Raw genomic sequence first — 18,909 nt, 5'->3', positions numbered from 1 at the left:
TTTAAAAGCATGTGAAATCTCTGCATTAAAATTTTTCTCCTATGGCTCGCAATGCTGACAAGATGATGGAGATGGTAAATTAACATGTTAGCCATGAGAATGCACATCAACTCTAGGAACTGGTTTCATTATCACACAAGGGCAACGAAACAGTGGATATGGTAATTTATGGTTGGTGCATTTTCGTCTCTTGAATGAATAGAGAATGTGATTTATTAAAGTTGGCTGACCAGAACTATGCATCAGATAGAGCCAGCTCCTGGAAATGGTAATGTTATAGTACAATATGATGCACTTGACAGCATGCCTGGATAGGGCTTGTATACTGTACAACAAGATGAGTTGTACACTGTCACATCCGCTCTCGATGAACAACAGTGTCGTTTTCTTTGTTTAGGCCTTTGCCAACACCGCAGGCAACTAGGAGTTGCTGCCCATGCTTACTCCACTTGTCAACCCTACCTGCCCACTGGACCCCCCCTTGCCAATCCCCATTTTTACAGGGATATATTCTGTCTGTTAGGGACACGGGTGGTGCTGCGGGTTAAACCACAGAGCCTAGGACTTGCCGATCAGAAGGTCGGCGGTTTGAATCCCCATGACCGAGTGAGCTCCCGTTGCTTGGTCTCTGCTGCTGCCAACCTAGCAGTTCGAAAGCACAAAGTGCAAGTAGATAAATAGGTATCACTCCAGCGGGAAGGTAAACAGCATTTCCGTGCGCTGCTCTGGTTCGCCAGAAGCGGCTTAGTCATGCTGGCCACATGACCCGGAAGCTGTACGCCGGCTCCCTCGGCCGATAAAGCGAGATGTACGCCGCAACCCCAGAGTCGGTCACGACTGGACCTAATGGTCAGGGGTCCCTTTACCTTTATTCTGTCTGTTTGTGAGGGTCCTATTGCAATATGCAGGCAGCCATTTTAATCAAAGCCAAATGTAAATGGAATGACAAGATTCACCATCTCCCTCCACCTCTGTCCCCCAATTAATGGGATTCTTCTCTATGGATTATATTTCAGCTGACACAATAAATGAAGAAACAAGGAGCAATTAAAGGTGGCAGCCTTGGCAGGGAGATAAAGAGGCTCCCCAAATTGAAAACCTTTTTCTGCAAGCCTTTCCTTCCCAGGTGTTACTGTCCAAAGTACAGCAAACTGTCTCATCGACAGCTGCAAGCCCTTGAAAAGCATTTTCTCCCAAGCCATGTAAAAATAAAAAATAAAAACCATCACGCACAGTCAAGCCAAGTAATCCTTTCCATATAGCAAATGAGTACAGAATAAACATGTATAGCCTCTGCACACACTTTTGAAGTTTAGAACAGCGCCTATAAAGTTCCTCTACAATATACTTGATGGGTGAATATGTCATTATCTCACCACTGCCCTAAGGGACACCAGGCGTTTCATGGAAGTATGCAAATATTTCTCCTGACACAGGGACCCATCACCTGCCCTTCTCCCCCATTCTTAAGTTTACATTGCTTCCTTTCTTCAGCATGTTCCTCCAGTAAGCATCATATCTCTTTCTCTCTGAATAGGGATTTCAAGGTCAAAACACTGAGTGTTAAACACAAATACATGTGATAATAAAACCTTTTTGTAAACACACTGGAAAGAGGGTGGTAATTCTGAAATAGAGAGGAGAGGCATGTGATTTCTTTATCTTTTTAAAAAAGATTTGCTGCATCCACAATTTACCTCCTATCCTAACTGGCAGCACTTACAATAACCAGTTGTAAGCACTTACAATAACCATTTCCTGTTAAATGATGCACCGCAGCTGAACTCCGGGACTCTGAATCTGCATGCCACCAGAAAGTCTCAAGGTCTGAGGTTCAGGAGACAAGCTCTAGGCTAATTTTCATGCCTCCTACCCCACATTCCACATACAGAAGCCAAACGTATTTAAAAAGCACAGCAGGTTACGTTCGGAGTCCCTGTTTGCATAAGCGAAAATCGTGTTACGTGGGGAGCACCCTCCAAATACCATTTAAGCGCTTTCTCTGCCACTCTCTCCAATCCAGACCAAAAATACTGTATCCAAAAATATCTGCAACCAGGATGGAGGCTTGGGAGCCAGCTGGAGGCTGGAGGACGCGTGGAAAATTGGTGGCTGCAGCTGCACTACTGCACGCATAAGCTATTTGATGGGAAGGCTGAGCAATATAAACAAAGTCCCACTGTCCCTCCTGTCTCTTCAGGGCTTTCACCACTCTCATTGACATCCTCTTCAGGCTCGGAGGAGGGTCTCTTCAGGAGTCAAGAGTACTCTCCAGCTCTCGCCCACCATTTCCAGGTTTGAATTGAATTATTTAATTATTTCCCGTGATGCATGTATACACACAAGTTGATCGCACATAAGTTGGTGGACACCTGTACCATTACCCAGAATCTACCATCTCACTTTGTCTGACGGTTGGTCTTACGCTGTCAGGAGAAACCAGGCAATTCTTATCAAAATACACATTTCCACAACCTAGTCTGCAAGCCCTAGACTACAACATGTGCACAGAAGTTCGAAATTAAATCAAGGTGTGAAACAGCCCTGCAAATTAACTGTATATGAGAAAAGCACTTTGTAAAGAAACCAGTTGCATAGACATGCTGCTGAGATCATTTCCATTCTATTGCCACAAAGGATAAGGAAAAAGCAGGTCGAAGCCACACAAAAATTCAAAATTACTTCGTTTTTCCATCTGCAAAAACTAAGATTGCTGAAGATAATATTCCAACATTAATATCCAACAGAAATGGGGAGGTTAATGTGCTAGTTTTTACTGAGTCACAAAATAATTCAGTGACTAATTGCTAAGAATAATAACGCTTTAAAACAACAAGAATGTGCTGCTGCCGAAGCAAATTATATTTATGCAAGTTATACAGAGTCATCTTCTTCATCTTCTTTCACAGCTAGCTATGCAGCAGATAAATGATGCTGTCGACGCAGTTAGGCACACATTTTCAGATGGTGACTTACTTTATTGAGTAGCAACTGCTCCCCTCCAGGCTTGAGAGGTCTCCATCTACGCCTGCCATTCTTCCCAGCACGATGCACCTCCAAGGTTTTCGACCCCAGATCACTCTCAGCTGCCGGGACAAGTTTCAACAAAAAGTGGGATGAAATAAAAACATATTTGGAAAAGCAGATTTCTTTTTCTTTCTTTTTCTGCAAACTTGTTTCTTCCCAGTTCTCGAGTTCTAAATCTTTTGAATCCCCTAGAGGGAATTTGGGCATGCCAACATCTACTCATTGGGGAAGAAAGAATATCAGAGAAAGTTTGAGCAGACCTAGGTTCAAATCCCCCTCAGCTCTGGAGCTCACTGCATGGCCTTGGGTCAGTTATCGCTTTCAGTCTAACCTACCTTGAGGGGTGATTGTGAGGATAAAATGGGCATAGAGAGAAAACAACATACAAGGAGAGGCAGGATGAAAATTTAGTAAATGTTTAATACGTAATTATGCAGAGGGAAAGAAAAGCTCAGAACTCTACAGAACTACGTATTAAAACTCTGCTGATAACTTTCTGCTTGAAACTAGGTTGAGGACCCCTCATAGAGGGAAGAATCTATTAAGACATAATCTATTCTGGAGAGGGACCCATAACAAGAGAAACAGAAAGTGACAACTGGGTCCACCAAGCCATGACAGACTAAAATATTTGTAATTGTGCACTCCCTGGACAGAGAAATTGGGGCTCCCTCATCCTTCCTGTCCAAGCCCTCACAATGTGACATATTAAGATAGCCACCAATCAAGAAGTCATCCTCCTTAAATTTCTCGAAAAGAGAAAAGGTGTGTACTAAAAACATCCGCTGATGGGAGTTTGGACCATAGATAGAAGCAATAGTTAAGGATTTTGATCCCAATTTCCCCTTTAAGAATATGCAATGTCTCTCAGGATCTGAGTGACCCTTATTAGGAAGGAGGCATCACATTGGGCATCCCAGGAGCTGAGAAATGCCCCCAAAGTATCTGTGAGTCAGCAAGCATGTCCACCTAGAATGAAGGTGTGTTTCCTGCCGGCAGATTATGTTTGGGCAGAACTTCCAAAGGTTTTCAGAAACTCCAAATCTCTTTATGGGATTACCTAGTCCCCACACATTCCACGACATAAAAATCCCATCCCCCTTATTCCCCTCCCCCATTACCATTTTGATAAGTAACCTGTCATTCCATTTATACAAAGTTCCCTCTTTTGTCCACAAAAACAAACCAATTTCCTTTCTGGGTCTTCAAGAGTTATTTTTGTACTACTGTATTGTGGTGCCTTAAAGATTCATGTTGTCCCCATTTTTCTGAGCTGCAATATATTCTTTGTTGCCATTTTGCTCTAGTCGACGGGCCCCTAGGAGGCACATTAAGTTACCATTCTTTAGTGAGGGAGTAAATCTCCCCTGGTATTTTGTCCTTATTTTAAAGAAGGTTAACCTCCTCTGTTCCCCTGCTCAGATCTCTCTTGGTTGCTCATTATCTCTATATCTTCTTCTTGAATAATTATGCCTTTATCAAGGCCTCGTAGAGTGTATCTCAAGGATGATATTCTGTCAATTATTTTATCTTGTGACTGATTAGGTAAAGCTAAGAAAGAGTTTAGAAATCTTATATGCTCCACAGAAAGAGTCTCTAGAATCATTTTCTACATAGGGTAGGTGCTGCTTTCTACAATGGTGATTTACATTTTTGTGATAATCACAGATTCAGGGTTCCTCCAAACCAATAAGATCAACAATTTCATTATCATTTTGCTTAGGTCTCATAATCCTCATGGAACACGGGTGTACAAACGGGGTTTCCAAAGAATCTGATCGTTCCCTGATTCCATAATTTATGTCTTTTTACCATATACTCCTTTTGCCATCTGCCATTTATGAAATGTCACCACAGAGTGCATGACGGCAGTCATAAAAAAGAGGTTCGCTATGCCTATTACATCATCAATATTAAGAATCCCTGGGATTAATTCATCCATTTAATGCAGAAAGTGAATTAAGCATCAAGCAATGCTTAAAAAGAACAAAGAAGAGCTTTCTTTTCATCCAACCATCTCCATTGCCATCTTGACCGGAAGTCAGATCACTCTGACTAATAACAAACACAACCAGTGAGCGTGCAAACAAAAATGCCTATCATATTCGCCAGATTAGTTTCCATTCTGGACATGAGATAAAAAAGTGAACACTAGGAATTTATGCTCCAGTTTACACAGAAATTATCCAATCTCCTCACTATTGGCCATGCTGGCCTAGGCTACTGGGAGTTCCAAGTCCAACATCATCTGGACTGCAACGGGCTAGCCACCGCTGACCTGCAGGAACTTTCTAAAATAAATTACAGAAATGGGGCATGCATAGCCTCTTGATGATTTCTGTTCCGTCAGTTCACTGCACGACCAGTGTGCACTTGCGCTCCTTTGCATTGGTGCACCACATCAAAGAACCTTGGATACAACCAGGTATATAGGCATGCTATTCAAGATGGCTTTTTTAAAAGCAGTACTTTTAAAACTGTGTACTTGCAAGGGTGGGAGGGAAAATACCTGTGTAGGAACAAAGAATGCTAGCACAAGTGGTGCATGGAGGGTGTTTTCAACAATATTAGGGGTAAACAATGGAGGGTTCGCTAATGCAGAGATGGAGAATGTGTGGCCTTCCTGAATTTGCTGGACTCCAACTCCCATCAGTCACAGCCAGCACAGTCAGCCAAGATGATGACAGGTGTAAATCCAGCAACACCTGGAGAGCAACAAGCTTCCCCACTCCCCGTGCTCTTATGCAACAGTGTTCCACTCCAGAAACAAGAATAAAGGTAAAGGGACCCCTGACCATTAGGTCCAGTCGCGGACGACTCGGGGGCTGCAGTGCTCATCTTGCTTTATTGGCTGAGGGAGCCGGCGTACAGCTTCCAAGTCATGTGGCCAGCATGACTAAGCCGCTTCTGGCGAACCAGAGCAACGCACAGAAATGCCGTTTACCTTCCCGCCGGAGCGGGAATTTATCTACTTGCCCTTCATGCTTTCGAAGTGCTAAGTTGGCAGAAGCAGGGACCAAGCAACGGGAGCTTACCCCGCCGCGGGGATTTGAACCGCCGACCTTCTGATCGGCAAGCTTCCGGCTCTGTGTTTCAAAACTCCAAAATCTGGGGGAGAACACAGATGAGAATTCTGGAAGCATTCCTACTGAGGAATCAAAGTTTCTAAAATTAAAAGGTATGATTTGAATTAAGCCAAGAATTAAGCTCCCCCTAGCTAGTGCTGTAAGAAGAGCAGCCTTTGAGATTTCCAGAGAGGCACGGCTGCCTTTTGATAGGGTGCAAAGCCACATCCTCCTTTTTCGCACTGTTCTCGCTTGGAAGTGACACACAATGGGAAGCAGAGGCTGCAGAGAAACGCAGAGACCACGTGCAAGTCCACAGCTGCTGCTTAGGCAGGCTCCTGAGTCAGCAGGCTGCACGTGGCTTCAGCACATCACAAACTGCACATGTGGGGGTTTGTGTGTTCACTCCCTCCCTCCTTTGGGCTTGTCATCGCTTTAAGGGAGAAGAGCGCCTACCAAAAGCAGCTGGATTTGGGATGAATTCCTCAATAAAGTTCAGTCTGTATTTTACTAAATTTCCTCCACTACACCAGACAATACAGGTGCACCCCATATTTATCTGGGAGTATGCAGCACTGTAATGCAGCCTCTCCTAACCTGGTGCCATCCAGATGTTTTGGACTACAACTCCCATGGCCCCTGAGCACTAGGGCTGATGGGAGTTGTAGTCCCAAACTTGGGGAAGGCTGCAATAGATCTATGACCCAAAACTAGAGGATCCGGCAATGGGTGGGTGGGAAAGGAAAGAGCAGTGGGTTTGAATAGGTAAAACATAATTCAAATCTTTGTTCAGGAACTCAGCTGACTAGTAAAATTCACTAATACACTGAAATGAAGTCATTCAATGAGATTAATTCATTAAGGATTATTTGTATAACCTCGAGGCAGTGTTCATGGTTCATTACACACACACACACACACACACACACACACACTATCCTCACAACAACTCAGCAATGTAGGTTAGGCTGAAAAAGAGAGAGGGAGAGAAAGCACAACTGGCTCACCTAGTCATGCTAAGAAGGAATTACAATGCAAGTCTCCATAGTCCTATCCTGAAACTTAAAATCAATACAGTGCAATGGCACAACAAGGGAAAATTGAGATGCAGGCTGTAAACCTGGGGTGAGGAACCTGTGGCCCTGTTGAACTCACTGAACTAAAACTCCCAGCAGTGGCTGGGGCTGGTGGGAATTGGAGACCCACAACATCTGAAAGCAGCATATGTTGAAGAAACAAATAAAAGAAAGATGGACAGTGGATAGCACAGCATTGACAAACCATTGCACAACGCAATTTTTTCCCCTGAATTCCAAGGGGAGGCACCCATCATTCAACATCCTCACAGTCATCACTTTTTAATATGCAAAAGGGTCCAGAACCACCCACTTTCAGAGAAACAGCTCCCCAATGTTTCTGATAGCACGCCTGATTGGGAGGAGGGAAGCAACTCAAACAGAGACACAATCTCCAGCTTTCCTCTAAAAAGTGGGAAATACTGCTGCTCTGTACTGGGAGGGACTGAATGATGCAAACACACCCATTGCAGAGATATGGAGGAATTGAGCCTAACTTGGGGTTAGCTAATTAGAAAGGAATGGAGCCAAAGCAGATAATCATGAAGAGATGAAGTGTGGTAATTATGCTGTATCTGCAGTAGGAATGATGATAATCTAAGCATGTCTGATGCACAGACTTCAGTGGAAGCTGATCAAAGGAGGCAGGCCCAGAGCAGTGACTCATACAGAGATGCAGCAAACAACATTCTCTAGAGTCTAAGGGCTCGTCCTCACTTTTGCTTGTGCCGTGTCTAGATAGCATGAGTTTGAGTGGTTTTCCATTTGACCCACACTTTCTAGCCATAGGTCTGAGTAGTTTTCTCATTGCCCTGCTCCTTTCCAAGGGAAAATCTGCTCTTTAGTGTTAGATCAGAACAAATGACAATCCAGGGAAAACCCAAATTGCCGTTTCCTCCAAATGAACACTAAAGAGTGGGTTTTCCCCGTGGGAAAACAGCACAACAAGAGGAACTGTAGATAAGCCCTAAGAGTGGTTAATTTTGCTGCATCTCTGCATCAGGAGTTAATGAATGACCCAATCACAACCAATGGATAGACACAAAATTACTTGCTTCCAGCAGAAATTAATTGAAGAGGAAAACAAGAGTAGTGATTCATGCAGAGAAACAGTGGGACTTCCTCTATGGATGGGAGCTTTGGGCTCACAACAGTCTTTAATGAATCCATTTCTGAGTTTGGGAATCAATGGGATGGGGCATTAAACTTGGACGAGGGAAGACCTAAGTTCAAATCCCCTTTCAGCTATGAAGTCCATTCACAAACTTTCCAACTAGCCTACGTTATACAGCTGTTCTGAGGGGGGAAATGGGGAGGGAGATGGAGAGTAAGACCCATGTTTTCAAGCATTATGTTCCATTTTGAAACCTAACTTTCATGGAAATCAAGTGTCAGAACTTCAACATCAGGGGCATGACTGAAAGAGATTTAGCCTTTGTACCTCAAACAGGACTTAGCTCCAAAGATGATCAAAGGAGCATAAGAGGAGTCTGACTGGATTAAGACCAGACTTCACCAACTTGCCCTCCAATGTTTCAGACTATGGCTCACACAGCTGGGGCTGAAGGGAGTTATAGTCCAAAACATCTGGAGTTCACTGTGTTGGTGAAGCCTGGATGAGACAGAAGGCCCATCCCATTCAATATCCTCATGGTGATGAACTCAGGTGCCCCTGAGAAGCCTAGAAATGCAATGTAAAGACGCTAGCCCTCAGCTGCTGTTGGTCCCAGCAGCTGGTATTCAGTGCCTTGCTGCCTCTGAAACCAGAGATGGTATATATCACTATAACAGCTTGTAACTTCGCTGTGAATTTGTCAAATCACCCTCTAAAGCTAGCAGCCACGCCATGTCTGTTGGCAGTGAATAACTGAATGTTGTGTAAAGAACTGTCTATCAATTTATTTAGATGACCCAAAGAAGAAGGGAAAATGTGCCCTAATGCACTTTCTCTCCACTGTGCACAATTTCACAGCATTCTATCATGTTCCCTCGCCGCCATCCCTCATGCACCCCCCCACCCGTTGCAATCTCACCTTTCAGAGCAAAGGACTTTGCTTCGAAACAGTCCACGCAAAACATTACTTACCACCAGCACTCAACAGTAACTTCCGCTGCCGGCCAAGCTGATCCAGCCCCATTGGGGTACTTTGGGAGAGTGGCACAGACTGGCATCTGTCCAAGAGGAGTTTGAAAGGTGGAGATTCTGGTGATGGATGAGTTGGGTGGGACAGTGGCTGGGAAGGGGAGGAAAGCAAAACAAACAGGAGTTAAATTATTTCCGCAAAAATTGCAGGAGTATTAAGAAGGCATCAAGATGCAGGTATAAGAACATAAGGGGAGCCCTGCTGGATCAGGCCAAAGGCCCATCTGGTCCAGCATCCTGTTGTCATAGTGGACAACCAGATGACTCTTTTGGGAAGCCCACAAGCAGGATCTGAGTGCAACAGTGCACTCCCCAGTTGCAATTCCCAGCAACTGATACATGAAGGCATACAGCCTCTGATAGTACAGCATACAGAACATGGCAGATGTAGCACAGCCATTGTGTCTAGCAGCCATTGAAATCCTTACCCTCCATTAATTTGTCCAATCCATTTTTAAAGCCATTCAAGTTGCTGGCCATCAGGATCTCTCATGGGAGTGATTTCTACGCACTGTGAGCTTTTTACCACATTACATGTCAGGGAACTGACATCAGAGGCACGGGAGAAGGAGAGGGTCTCTGATTCTGCAGGAGAAGGTCCTAGCGCTAGGGGGAGACTCAGCTGGGAAAGAGGGGAAGAGAATGAGTGTAACACCAGAGATCCAGGAGAGCAACGGGACAGGGAGGTGCAGGGGCTCCAAGACTCTTCGTTGGAAGTTAGTGAGGAGAGCCCAAGCACCCCGCTGCCCACGCCCACCCTGCACAGGAGACTCCTGCGCAGTGAGAGGAGGAGACGCTTAGGCGTCAAACAACTCTTATGTTGGCAGCGCTTTAAGAAACGCCCACAGACAGACTCTACGAGTGACTAAGGGGAGCCACGCTGAGATGGGCTGTGCAGTCCGGAGGGTTTAACCAGGCAATCCGATGCTCAAACGGGGCAGGATTACGCATGAGTAACTCCCAACCACTACGTTACACAAGGCTGTCTAGGGAACTGTCCAGAGAACACTCACAGGAGAACTGAAGCCAACCTGATGTGCATTGGGATGTACATCTTTGCCGCATCCCCACATGACATCCTCTGTGTACACTTTAAAATGCAGTATGTTCCTCTGCTCTGTCAGAACCTAGCCACATTCAAAAATAAGGTGCTCTCCTCTCACATATATGTGTTATATTCACAGGGCCAGCTCAAGACATTTTATTGCCTGAGGCAAAGCAGTCACTAGTACCCAACCTCTGCAAGTCAAGATCCACAGTCTCCAAGTCAAGAGAAGTTACTCAGGTACCTGAGACAGGAAAATCGCACAAGCACCACGACAGTAAAAATATACTTTTCCCTGACAGTAAAAAATACAAAATAATAAACTAAATAACTACCCATTTGTCTAATAATAAGGCCAGATAAACAGTATCAAAAAGAGGAGATCACACAGAAGATGCATACACAAAAACAACCTTGATACAAATAGGGATGGGTGGATATGTAGATTTTGGACTGTCTCAGTTCGTTATTCTTCCAACAAACCTACTTCCTCCAATGATCAAACTTTCTACAATAAGGAAAGTGACAGGAAAATGCATTGGGAAATGTGAGATAACAGTTTCTTTGGCACAACATCATATAAAATCTTCAAAAAGAACTCAGGATAAGCACTTATAAAATAGCCAACATCATCCAATCTTCCTGCAAAGAAATAAAAATGCTCAATAAGCATGGGCAGCCTGATTTCTGCTTAGTGCTTCTATTTATTTCATCACCACCTCTCTGTGTCTATCCGGCTGCATCCAGACCCATGAGGCATGGTCAGACCCTGTCATCTCTAAGCTTTATGCCCCTTTAAAGCTCCACTCCTCATTGCAGCAGGCATAAGCTCTTACCTTCCTGGCTCCCTCCTCCCCAAGTTCCTTAGAAACACTTGAAGCCTTTTAAAAACCTCTTAGATACAGCAGCCTTCCAAACCTCTCAAAGTAAGAATGCAGAAAGCAAGACTTCATTTCCATTATAAAAGCAGCACTGAACCAGCATTCAGGGTTCTGCACAGTCTTCCTCCCTTTTCAACCGACTCTTCTTTCTCAACCTTGCCCATCATCCCTACCACAGAAAGCAGCAGGCCTCATAGGGGCAATAGCTGCAAAAGATGATTGATGGCATAAGTGCATTACCTACTCTTGTGAGGAACAAGTTATTTAAAACAAAATTCTTATTGATTGAGAAACAGGAGACTCCACTGAATGAATGATCCCTCCCTTTGGTCAATCTGGGGAAAGTGAATACGTATTACACTTGTAAACCACGTGCCCTCCTAGAAGCTCAATACAGCATACAAGGGGAATTGCCCCTCTTTTACCCACAAAACAATTCTGAAGGTAGCCTAGGGTGGCCTGAAGGTTACTCAACGAGAGATGCAGCTGGGTGGGACTTTAAGCCAAGTCCAACACGGTATCACTACATCTGAACATCGTGTGACCCACCCGACCAAGAACAGGTCACCAGCCCACCATGAACTCAGTAATCTTCCTTCCCTCCTCTTGCCTTGGACTACATGAACAGCAGGGGAGAAGGGTCACCCAATGTCTGAAAAACCACAGGAGACTGCCACCATGTTGGTGGGCTACAGAATTATGGATGCCATTATGCAATTCTCTGTAACAAGTTTTGAAGACCTATAATAATTGTTTTAGAAAGACCAAACCTCCAAAATCAAACAGAACAAAAGGAAAGCCAGCCTTTGTTGAAATTCAGAAGTGGTTTATTAACCACAAATCATTCATACCCTTAGAATAGCTTCCCTACCTATTTTTATTCACCAGTTCTTGTCAGTTTTCCAATACAGTAGGCTGACGTGAGGTTTAATGACTGAAAATTCTGTTATGGCCAACTGTTGCTGCCAATATACTATTACATTAAAGAAGACACAAATACAGCGGAGTAGATTGATGCAGTGCTAACTAATCAATCCTAAAGCCTGTATTTGAGCCTGCTCCGCTGTCAATCAATGCCACTGTTCAGGCGCGGTAAATAATGTGGGAGTCAGGAACTTTGCGGAAATTTCAGTGAACAGAAGCAAATGGGAAAGTGCCTTATTTGTATGCACTGGGAGTTGGGCAGAGGAGATGTGATTGGAAGCCAAAGCAACAGCCACGACAGGATCCACATTCAAGGTCAATGCACCAAACATGCTACTGTTCCTGGGATTTCAAACTTGGAGAAAATGCTTTGCTAAGAAGCAAAACCAGCTGGAATCTGTCGATGCTGAATGTTTAGCACGATCCTTTAATTTCTTATCACAGTGATTGCAATCAGATTACACAGCAATCCTTATCATCAAACAGGCTCTGTGAGCAAAAAATGATGTATAAGATTGAATGCTCAGTGGTGTCTGTAAAAATAAAATGAGAAGTGTTTCTTCAAGGTGGAGCTGAACCTTAAACATGAAACTAGAGATCAGCAAATACGTTGATTTCAGGTTTCCCTCGGTTTCTCATTTTTCCAATTTTAAGTCTAGTTCTTCGCAGTCCCACATCAGTCTGTGATTCTTTTATTTTTAATGTCCTTGTGAAAATACAGCAGGATTAGTGTGACTTTCTCCTAATGTATACATTTATGATTTTGCTGAACACAAACATATCTGCAGAGCAATTTTGCCTAATATGCTATAGTTCTGTATAATATTTCCATTTTTCTGCACACTTCACAAAGCTTTCCAAACTTTTCATGATGGTGATATACTTTTTAGACATGCATCATTTTGCAACACAGTAATTCAGTTTTGCTAGAAAAGTGGAGGTTAAACTAACCCCTTTCCTGCCCCGGGAGGAGTTTGGGGGAGCAACAGTAATGTGTTGCAGCATACAGTTTGGGAAGCTCTGCCCTAGTACCTCAAATGGGCAGTGAGCTTTACATGCCCTGAAATTCTTCTCCAGCACAGATCAGATCTGAACCAGACTCTATCTCATATTTTATTTAAATATATTAAAAAAAATCTCAAGCAACTAATTAGGAAAATTATACTTCCAAGATCCCTAAAAACAAAAATACTCATTTGACCAGCAGCCTGTAGAGGGCAGTAAAAGATTACAATGAAAAAAGTTGTCTGTATTTTTAACTTTATTTAACTATGAAAGATATAGATGCATTAGATTGAAGGCTCAGTGAGAGTAAAAATAATTCTCTACATGTACCTGATTTTATGTGAGAGCCTTTCACCAGCATTCTTGGCATCAAGCTGTTGGAATCCATTTCCTCAGCCCTGGGCAAACCTGCCACTGGAAAGCATAATGTTGCCATACAATCATAGAATCTAGAGTTGGAAGGGGTCCCAAGGATCATCTAGTCCAACCCGCTACAATCACAGTTAAAGAATCCCTGACAGATGGCCATCTGACTTCTCATTAGAAAACTCCAGGGAAGAAGTTCTTTACATCTTCTTTACAAAGCAATAGCAGAATCTTTAAAACCTTTAAAATGTTGAATATTTAAGCATGGCTTGAGGCTCAATAAAATAGGATAGAGAGGGTCAGTGTCAAAAAACAACTGAGTGTCATGAGCCTCATAGTGTTGCTGGGCTTGAACTTGCAAGCTCTGACATAGGAGGAGGGAGAAACAGAGGAGGGGGGGGTGAATGGTGGGAACCTGGCCTGGAGAAGGGAGAGCTCTCTTTCCACCCCAACATCACTCACTTTGGAAGGGAGTGTAGAGTATGGTTACCAGACTTCCCTGTTTCCCGGGGACAGTCCCCAGATTTTCAAATCTGTCCCTGGACAAAATCCATCCCTAGAATGTCCCCGGGTTTCATTTAATGTCCCCAGATTTATATTTTAAGTGTTGTAGATTTATTAGTAGGGAATGAATGTTGCGTGATTGGTTCAACAGCACAAGACACATCATGTGGGGACTTCTGGCAAGGCAAAATGGTGGACGCCATGGCAGCAAGTAGCTCCTGAAGCCAGCCAGAGCCAACTGCACTACCTGGCTGGCTCCAGGTTGCTGAGGCTGCTGCGGCCACCGCCACTGCTGAGGGGAAATTAGGGACACCCGGCGTGTCAACTGGGGAAATCGCTGACACACACACACCCCGCGAACCAAATCAAGCTGGGAGTGAGAGCACCCGGCCGACTGCCCAGCAGCGCTCCAGGGCCAGGAAAACCCCGGAGCCGATGCAGGGAGAAGGAGGAGAGGAGGAGGAGAAGGAAGAGAGAAAAAGTAAGGAGGAAAAAAGAGAGGAGCCCCGACCTTGCCGCACCACTGCCGCTGAGGAGGAGAGGTAGGAGAGCACCGGGAAGGACACGTGGCCGAGCCCAGGCCAACCCGAGCCTACTCCACGGTGGCTAGCACTCCAAGAGAGCAGGCCAGGGCCCAGAGGAAGGCCATGTGACAGAGGAGACCACATAAGAGACTATATTACTTCTTCATTTTTTTTAAAAAAATAACTTTTTTTTCTCTTTTCAAAAAAAAAAAAACGTGTCCCCAGATTCTTAGGAAAAAATCTGGTATCCTTAGTGTAGCGGACTCTCCCCTCATGGGAAGCAGAGGAGGGGTTTGATAAGCCGAGGGGGGAACCTGAACAGGAGGGCTCAGCCTTGCCACCTAGAACTAGGTGCTACCTTTGCAGATGGGACCCAGACCCACTCTGAAGGAGTGCATTCAACAGCTTCAACATTCCCATAACGTGAGAGAGTCTCATGAGTGAGCATCCCAGATCCTGCCTTTAAATGCTGCCAAGAGGTGCAGGAAAACTTGTTGGGATAACTTCATCACTTCCATACAGCTCTGAACTTCTTGCCCTGCTCTTGAACTCCTGCATTGTGACTCCTGAGCACTGCCTCTGCTGCCCAACCTCTACAACTCCTTGCCTGAATAAGTATATCTTCCTTAAGTACAAATAAAAGTTGTCTGTCTGCATGTGTTGGACAAGACACCAAACTGCACAATTTAGTTCCAAACTAGGTGTCATTTTAATTTTCTGAATGTAATTAACCTGCTTTATTTTTAAAGTTTTAATTGCAACTGTGCATGTATGGAAGAAATCAGGACTGTGTCGCATGGATGATTAACCCTTTCCCCCACTTGCCTGTGGTCTTGATGACATACCCACATCCACACCAGAAAGCATGAATGGGAGATTCCCCCTCAAGGCTAGAATGAAGCTTATGGGTAGATAATTTTCATCTGGACTGGAGTAGGAAGGCAAAGTCTTTTTCAAAACTCTCCCACATACCACAAGCCTGATCCTGATGTTTCTCCCTCCCTGAAAGCTGCAGATTAAACTTCAAAGTGAAGCCCATTGATTGCACTCACACCAATAAAGTAAGATGTTCTTTGGCTCCTAGAGCACACTGCACTGCAATTGCCTTGCCAAATGAGCACAGGGTTGGGAGGAGATAGCCAGCACCAGGTCATTCTGTGACACCACATTCCTTCTTTGTACTGGCACCCTCCCTCTCACATCAGAGAAGATGCTGTAGGAATGCAGACTAGACCAGGGTCATTGCTAGGAACTGAAAAGAAAGAGTGGGAGAATCTGCCAATTTCCCTTTCTCCCGTTTTCTCATTTTTCCAATATTAATTTCAGTTTGCCACATTAGTTTGCAATTTTAAAAAGAAGTCCTTGTGGAATTTAAGCAGCGTTTTAGTGTGGAATTCTCATGATGTACACATTTTTGTATGCAATGCTGCCTAATACACACATTTTTGCAAAGCATATTTCCCCTAATATTTACATTTGCCTTAACATAATTCACATATGTATGTTGTTTCCACTAAATGTACAACTTTTAAAGCACACTTTACCCTAAGCATGAGTATTTTTGCACTGATAATTACTCGTCTGGAGAACTGCCAGAATTGGAGAAAATGTGAATTTCAAATGACAGCTATGCTTCAGTTTGTGTATTTTTTCAGAAAGTGCAAATTAGGTAGGTTTACCTTTCAATGTAAACTGAACCAGATTTCTCACCCATCCCTAAAGTCAAGGCAGTGCAGATGCACCGGCAGAGCCAGTCTGGTGTGTTTGCTCCATAGCAACCTCCTCGCTGCCTTACCCCTCCCCATCTACCTCTGGGTTAAGAAGCAACAGCAATGCGACCAACTAGAAGTCTGGTGCATGGAAGCAACCCATTATGCTGTCTGATGCTGATTATTGGTAATTATTTTTAAATGTGCAATTGCAGTAATTATAAATTTACTGTGCAATTTTTATTATTTGTTTGTTTGCTTATTTATTACATTTTTATTCCACCTTTTTTTTTCTTCCATGGAGCTCAGTGTGGACACAGCTTTTCCTCTCCTCATTTTATCCTCACAGCATCCCTGTGAGGTAGGCTAGGCTAAGAGACAGTGATTGACCCAAGCTCACCCAGTGAGCTTCACAGCTGAGTGGGGGCTAGAACACTTGTCTCCCAGGTTGTAGTCCAGCGCTCTAACCACTACAGTACACCACATTGGGTCCTCAAATCTGGGTCAAATCTACACAAATCTGAGTCATTTCTTGTCTTCTTTAAGGGATGCGCTTCCTCTTTTTTAAGCAAGCCTTTATAAAACAATACTTCTACGATTTGTCAAAGCAGTTTTCCATTATGTCTAAATGGGGAAAGTGTGGTTTAAGTTCTGTCTACAATCATGAAACAGCAACTTGCAATCCTTATCTGTAGTCAGAGCTGAAACCAGAGTTTCCTGATTCAGATACTAATAGGAAACTATGGTTTAACAAACACGAAAAATATTGCATCAATGTGCACAAAAGAAGGGAGGATTCATTTTTAGTCTGATAAACCATAGTTTATCAGACTGGGATTACTACATATGAACAGGGCTAGACAGTAAAAATGCAAAGCAAAAAATGCAAAGCAAAAACCCACATAAGCAGCAACTAGTTCAGATTTTCTCTAACTCTGCTAGCATTATGCAGTAGCTGGATGTTCATTACTGAGTTAGCCTACAGACAAAGAGCCAATGGTTTCAATAATTGGGTAACAAGCCCTAATTTAAATGTGGAAAAAGCAAAGTGTCAATATATCTTTTTAAAAGTTTAACAGCATATTACTTACTATATTTTTTTCTACCATTTTTAATGTGTTGTAAACTGCCTGGGGAAACCCAGCCAGATGGGTGGGGTATTATTATTATTATTATTATTATTATTATTATTATTATTATTACTACTACTACTACATAAGTGACTTTCAATTGTAAAAAAAGAAAAAGAAATGCAAATACAAAAGTTTAAACATTATTTACTAAAGGAGCTCATCCTGCAATATTATTACAAAAAGGAGAAGTCCTACTTCACCATACAAAACAGTTGAACACAACTTCAAGCTAGGCATCATTATACCATATGGTTACAAATAAAGATCAAATGCCTGGGTAAAGTGGAACATCCTTACCTAGCACCAAAAAGTTGAAAATAATGGTTCCTGAGGACAGCGTTCCACAATTGGGGAACCACCACTGAAAAGACTCTTTCTTCTGTTGCCACACTGCACTCCACCCCTTCAAGGGAACTGTGCACGAGAATAGGCCTCAGATGGCAACTGCAAGATCCAAGTAAGTTCATGTGAGAAGTTGAAGTCCTTAACATATTGGGGTCCTGAGCCATATATATTTTCTTTCACCAGGTGAAAATCAGCAGAGGGGGATTTCTAGGAAACAATTAGCACGTAAATTCGCTCTATGCGGGGCTGCCCTTGAAGGCTGTCCCAGAAACTCCAGCGGGTGCAGAATGCTGCAGCGAGGCTCCTTACGAGGTCTCTGTCCTGGGAGCATATTCACCCAGTGCTTTTCCAGCTACACTGCCTCCCGGTGGAGTACAGGGTCAGATTTAAGGTGTTGGTTTTGACCGTTAAAGCCTTTCACGGCCTAGGACCCTCGTATCTATGGGACCGCCTCTCCCAGTATGCCCCACGGAGAGCCTCAAGGTCCATAAATAGCAACACCCTAGTGGTCCCGGGCCCTAAGGAAGTTAAATTGGCTTCAACCAGAGCCAGGGCCTTTTCAACGCTGGCTCCGGCCTGGTGCAACGCTCTGCCTCATGAGACCAGGGCCCTGCAGGATCTGATCTCTTTCCGCAGGGCCTGTAAGACAGAGTTGTTCTGCCTGGCCTTTGGCTTGGAGCCACTTTGATTCCCTCCCCCTCTTTCTTTTTTCTTTTTTCCTTTCTCCTCCTGTGATGAGGCTGCATTTTAATATTTTAATGTTTCAATATTTTAATGTTGTATTTTAATCTTGTTTTTAAGTTGTATTCATTCAACTTGTTTTTATTATTGCTTGTTAGCCGCCCTGAGCCCGGCCTTGGCTGGGGAGGGCAGGGTATAAATAAAAATTATTATTATTATTATTATTATTATTATTATTATTATTATTATTAAATTAAGGATTTAGTAGCCCCTTCTCCTCCTCCTCCTCCCTCCACTAACAATTGCACCTTTCTAATCCAAGTCATTGAACATGCAGTTTCCTACTCCACACCCAGCAACAAAAGGAAGGCCACTTTAATAAGCTACTGTGCTGAGCACCTAGTAAGTCACAATTCCAGGCTAATGTAAATACAGGTAAGAATGGGTGAGATACCCATTCATTGGACATTTTAATATAAAG

General features: G+C 43.6%; 1 protein-coding gene across 3 annotated transcripts in view; it reads right to left on the bottom strand.

Annotated features, from left to right (window-relative positions):
• ARHGEF9 (Cdc42 guanine nucleotide exchange factor 9) overlaps positions 1-18,909 on the bottom strand; it is a 294,596-nt gene that overhangs the window by 206,917 nt on the left and 68,770 nt on the right. For all 3 annotated transcript variants that reach the window (XM_082208208.1, XM_082208206.1, XM_082208209.1), the window contains exons 3-4: positions 9,255-9,402; positions 2,977-3,086 (exon numbers count right to left, since the gene is read on the bottom strand). In XM_082208208.1, the coding sequence (XP_082064334.1) occupies positions 2,977-3,086; positions 9,255-9,402 (258 nt within the window). The remainder of the gene's footprint in view (positions 1-2,976; positions 3,087-9,254; positions 9,403-18,909) is intronic.

Source organism: Podarcis vaucheri (assembly GCF_965113315.1).
Source record: "Podarcis vaucheri genome assembly, chromosome: Z".
Taxonomy (NCBI): domain Eukaryota; kingdom Metazoa; phylum Chordata; class Lepidosauria; order Squamata; family Lacertidae; genus Podarcis; species Podarcis vaucheri.
The sequence above is the reverse complement of the archived record's forward strand: the minus strand, read 5'-3'. Positions and strand labels throughout refer to the sequence as shown.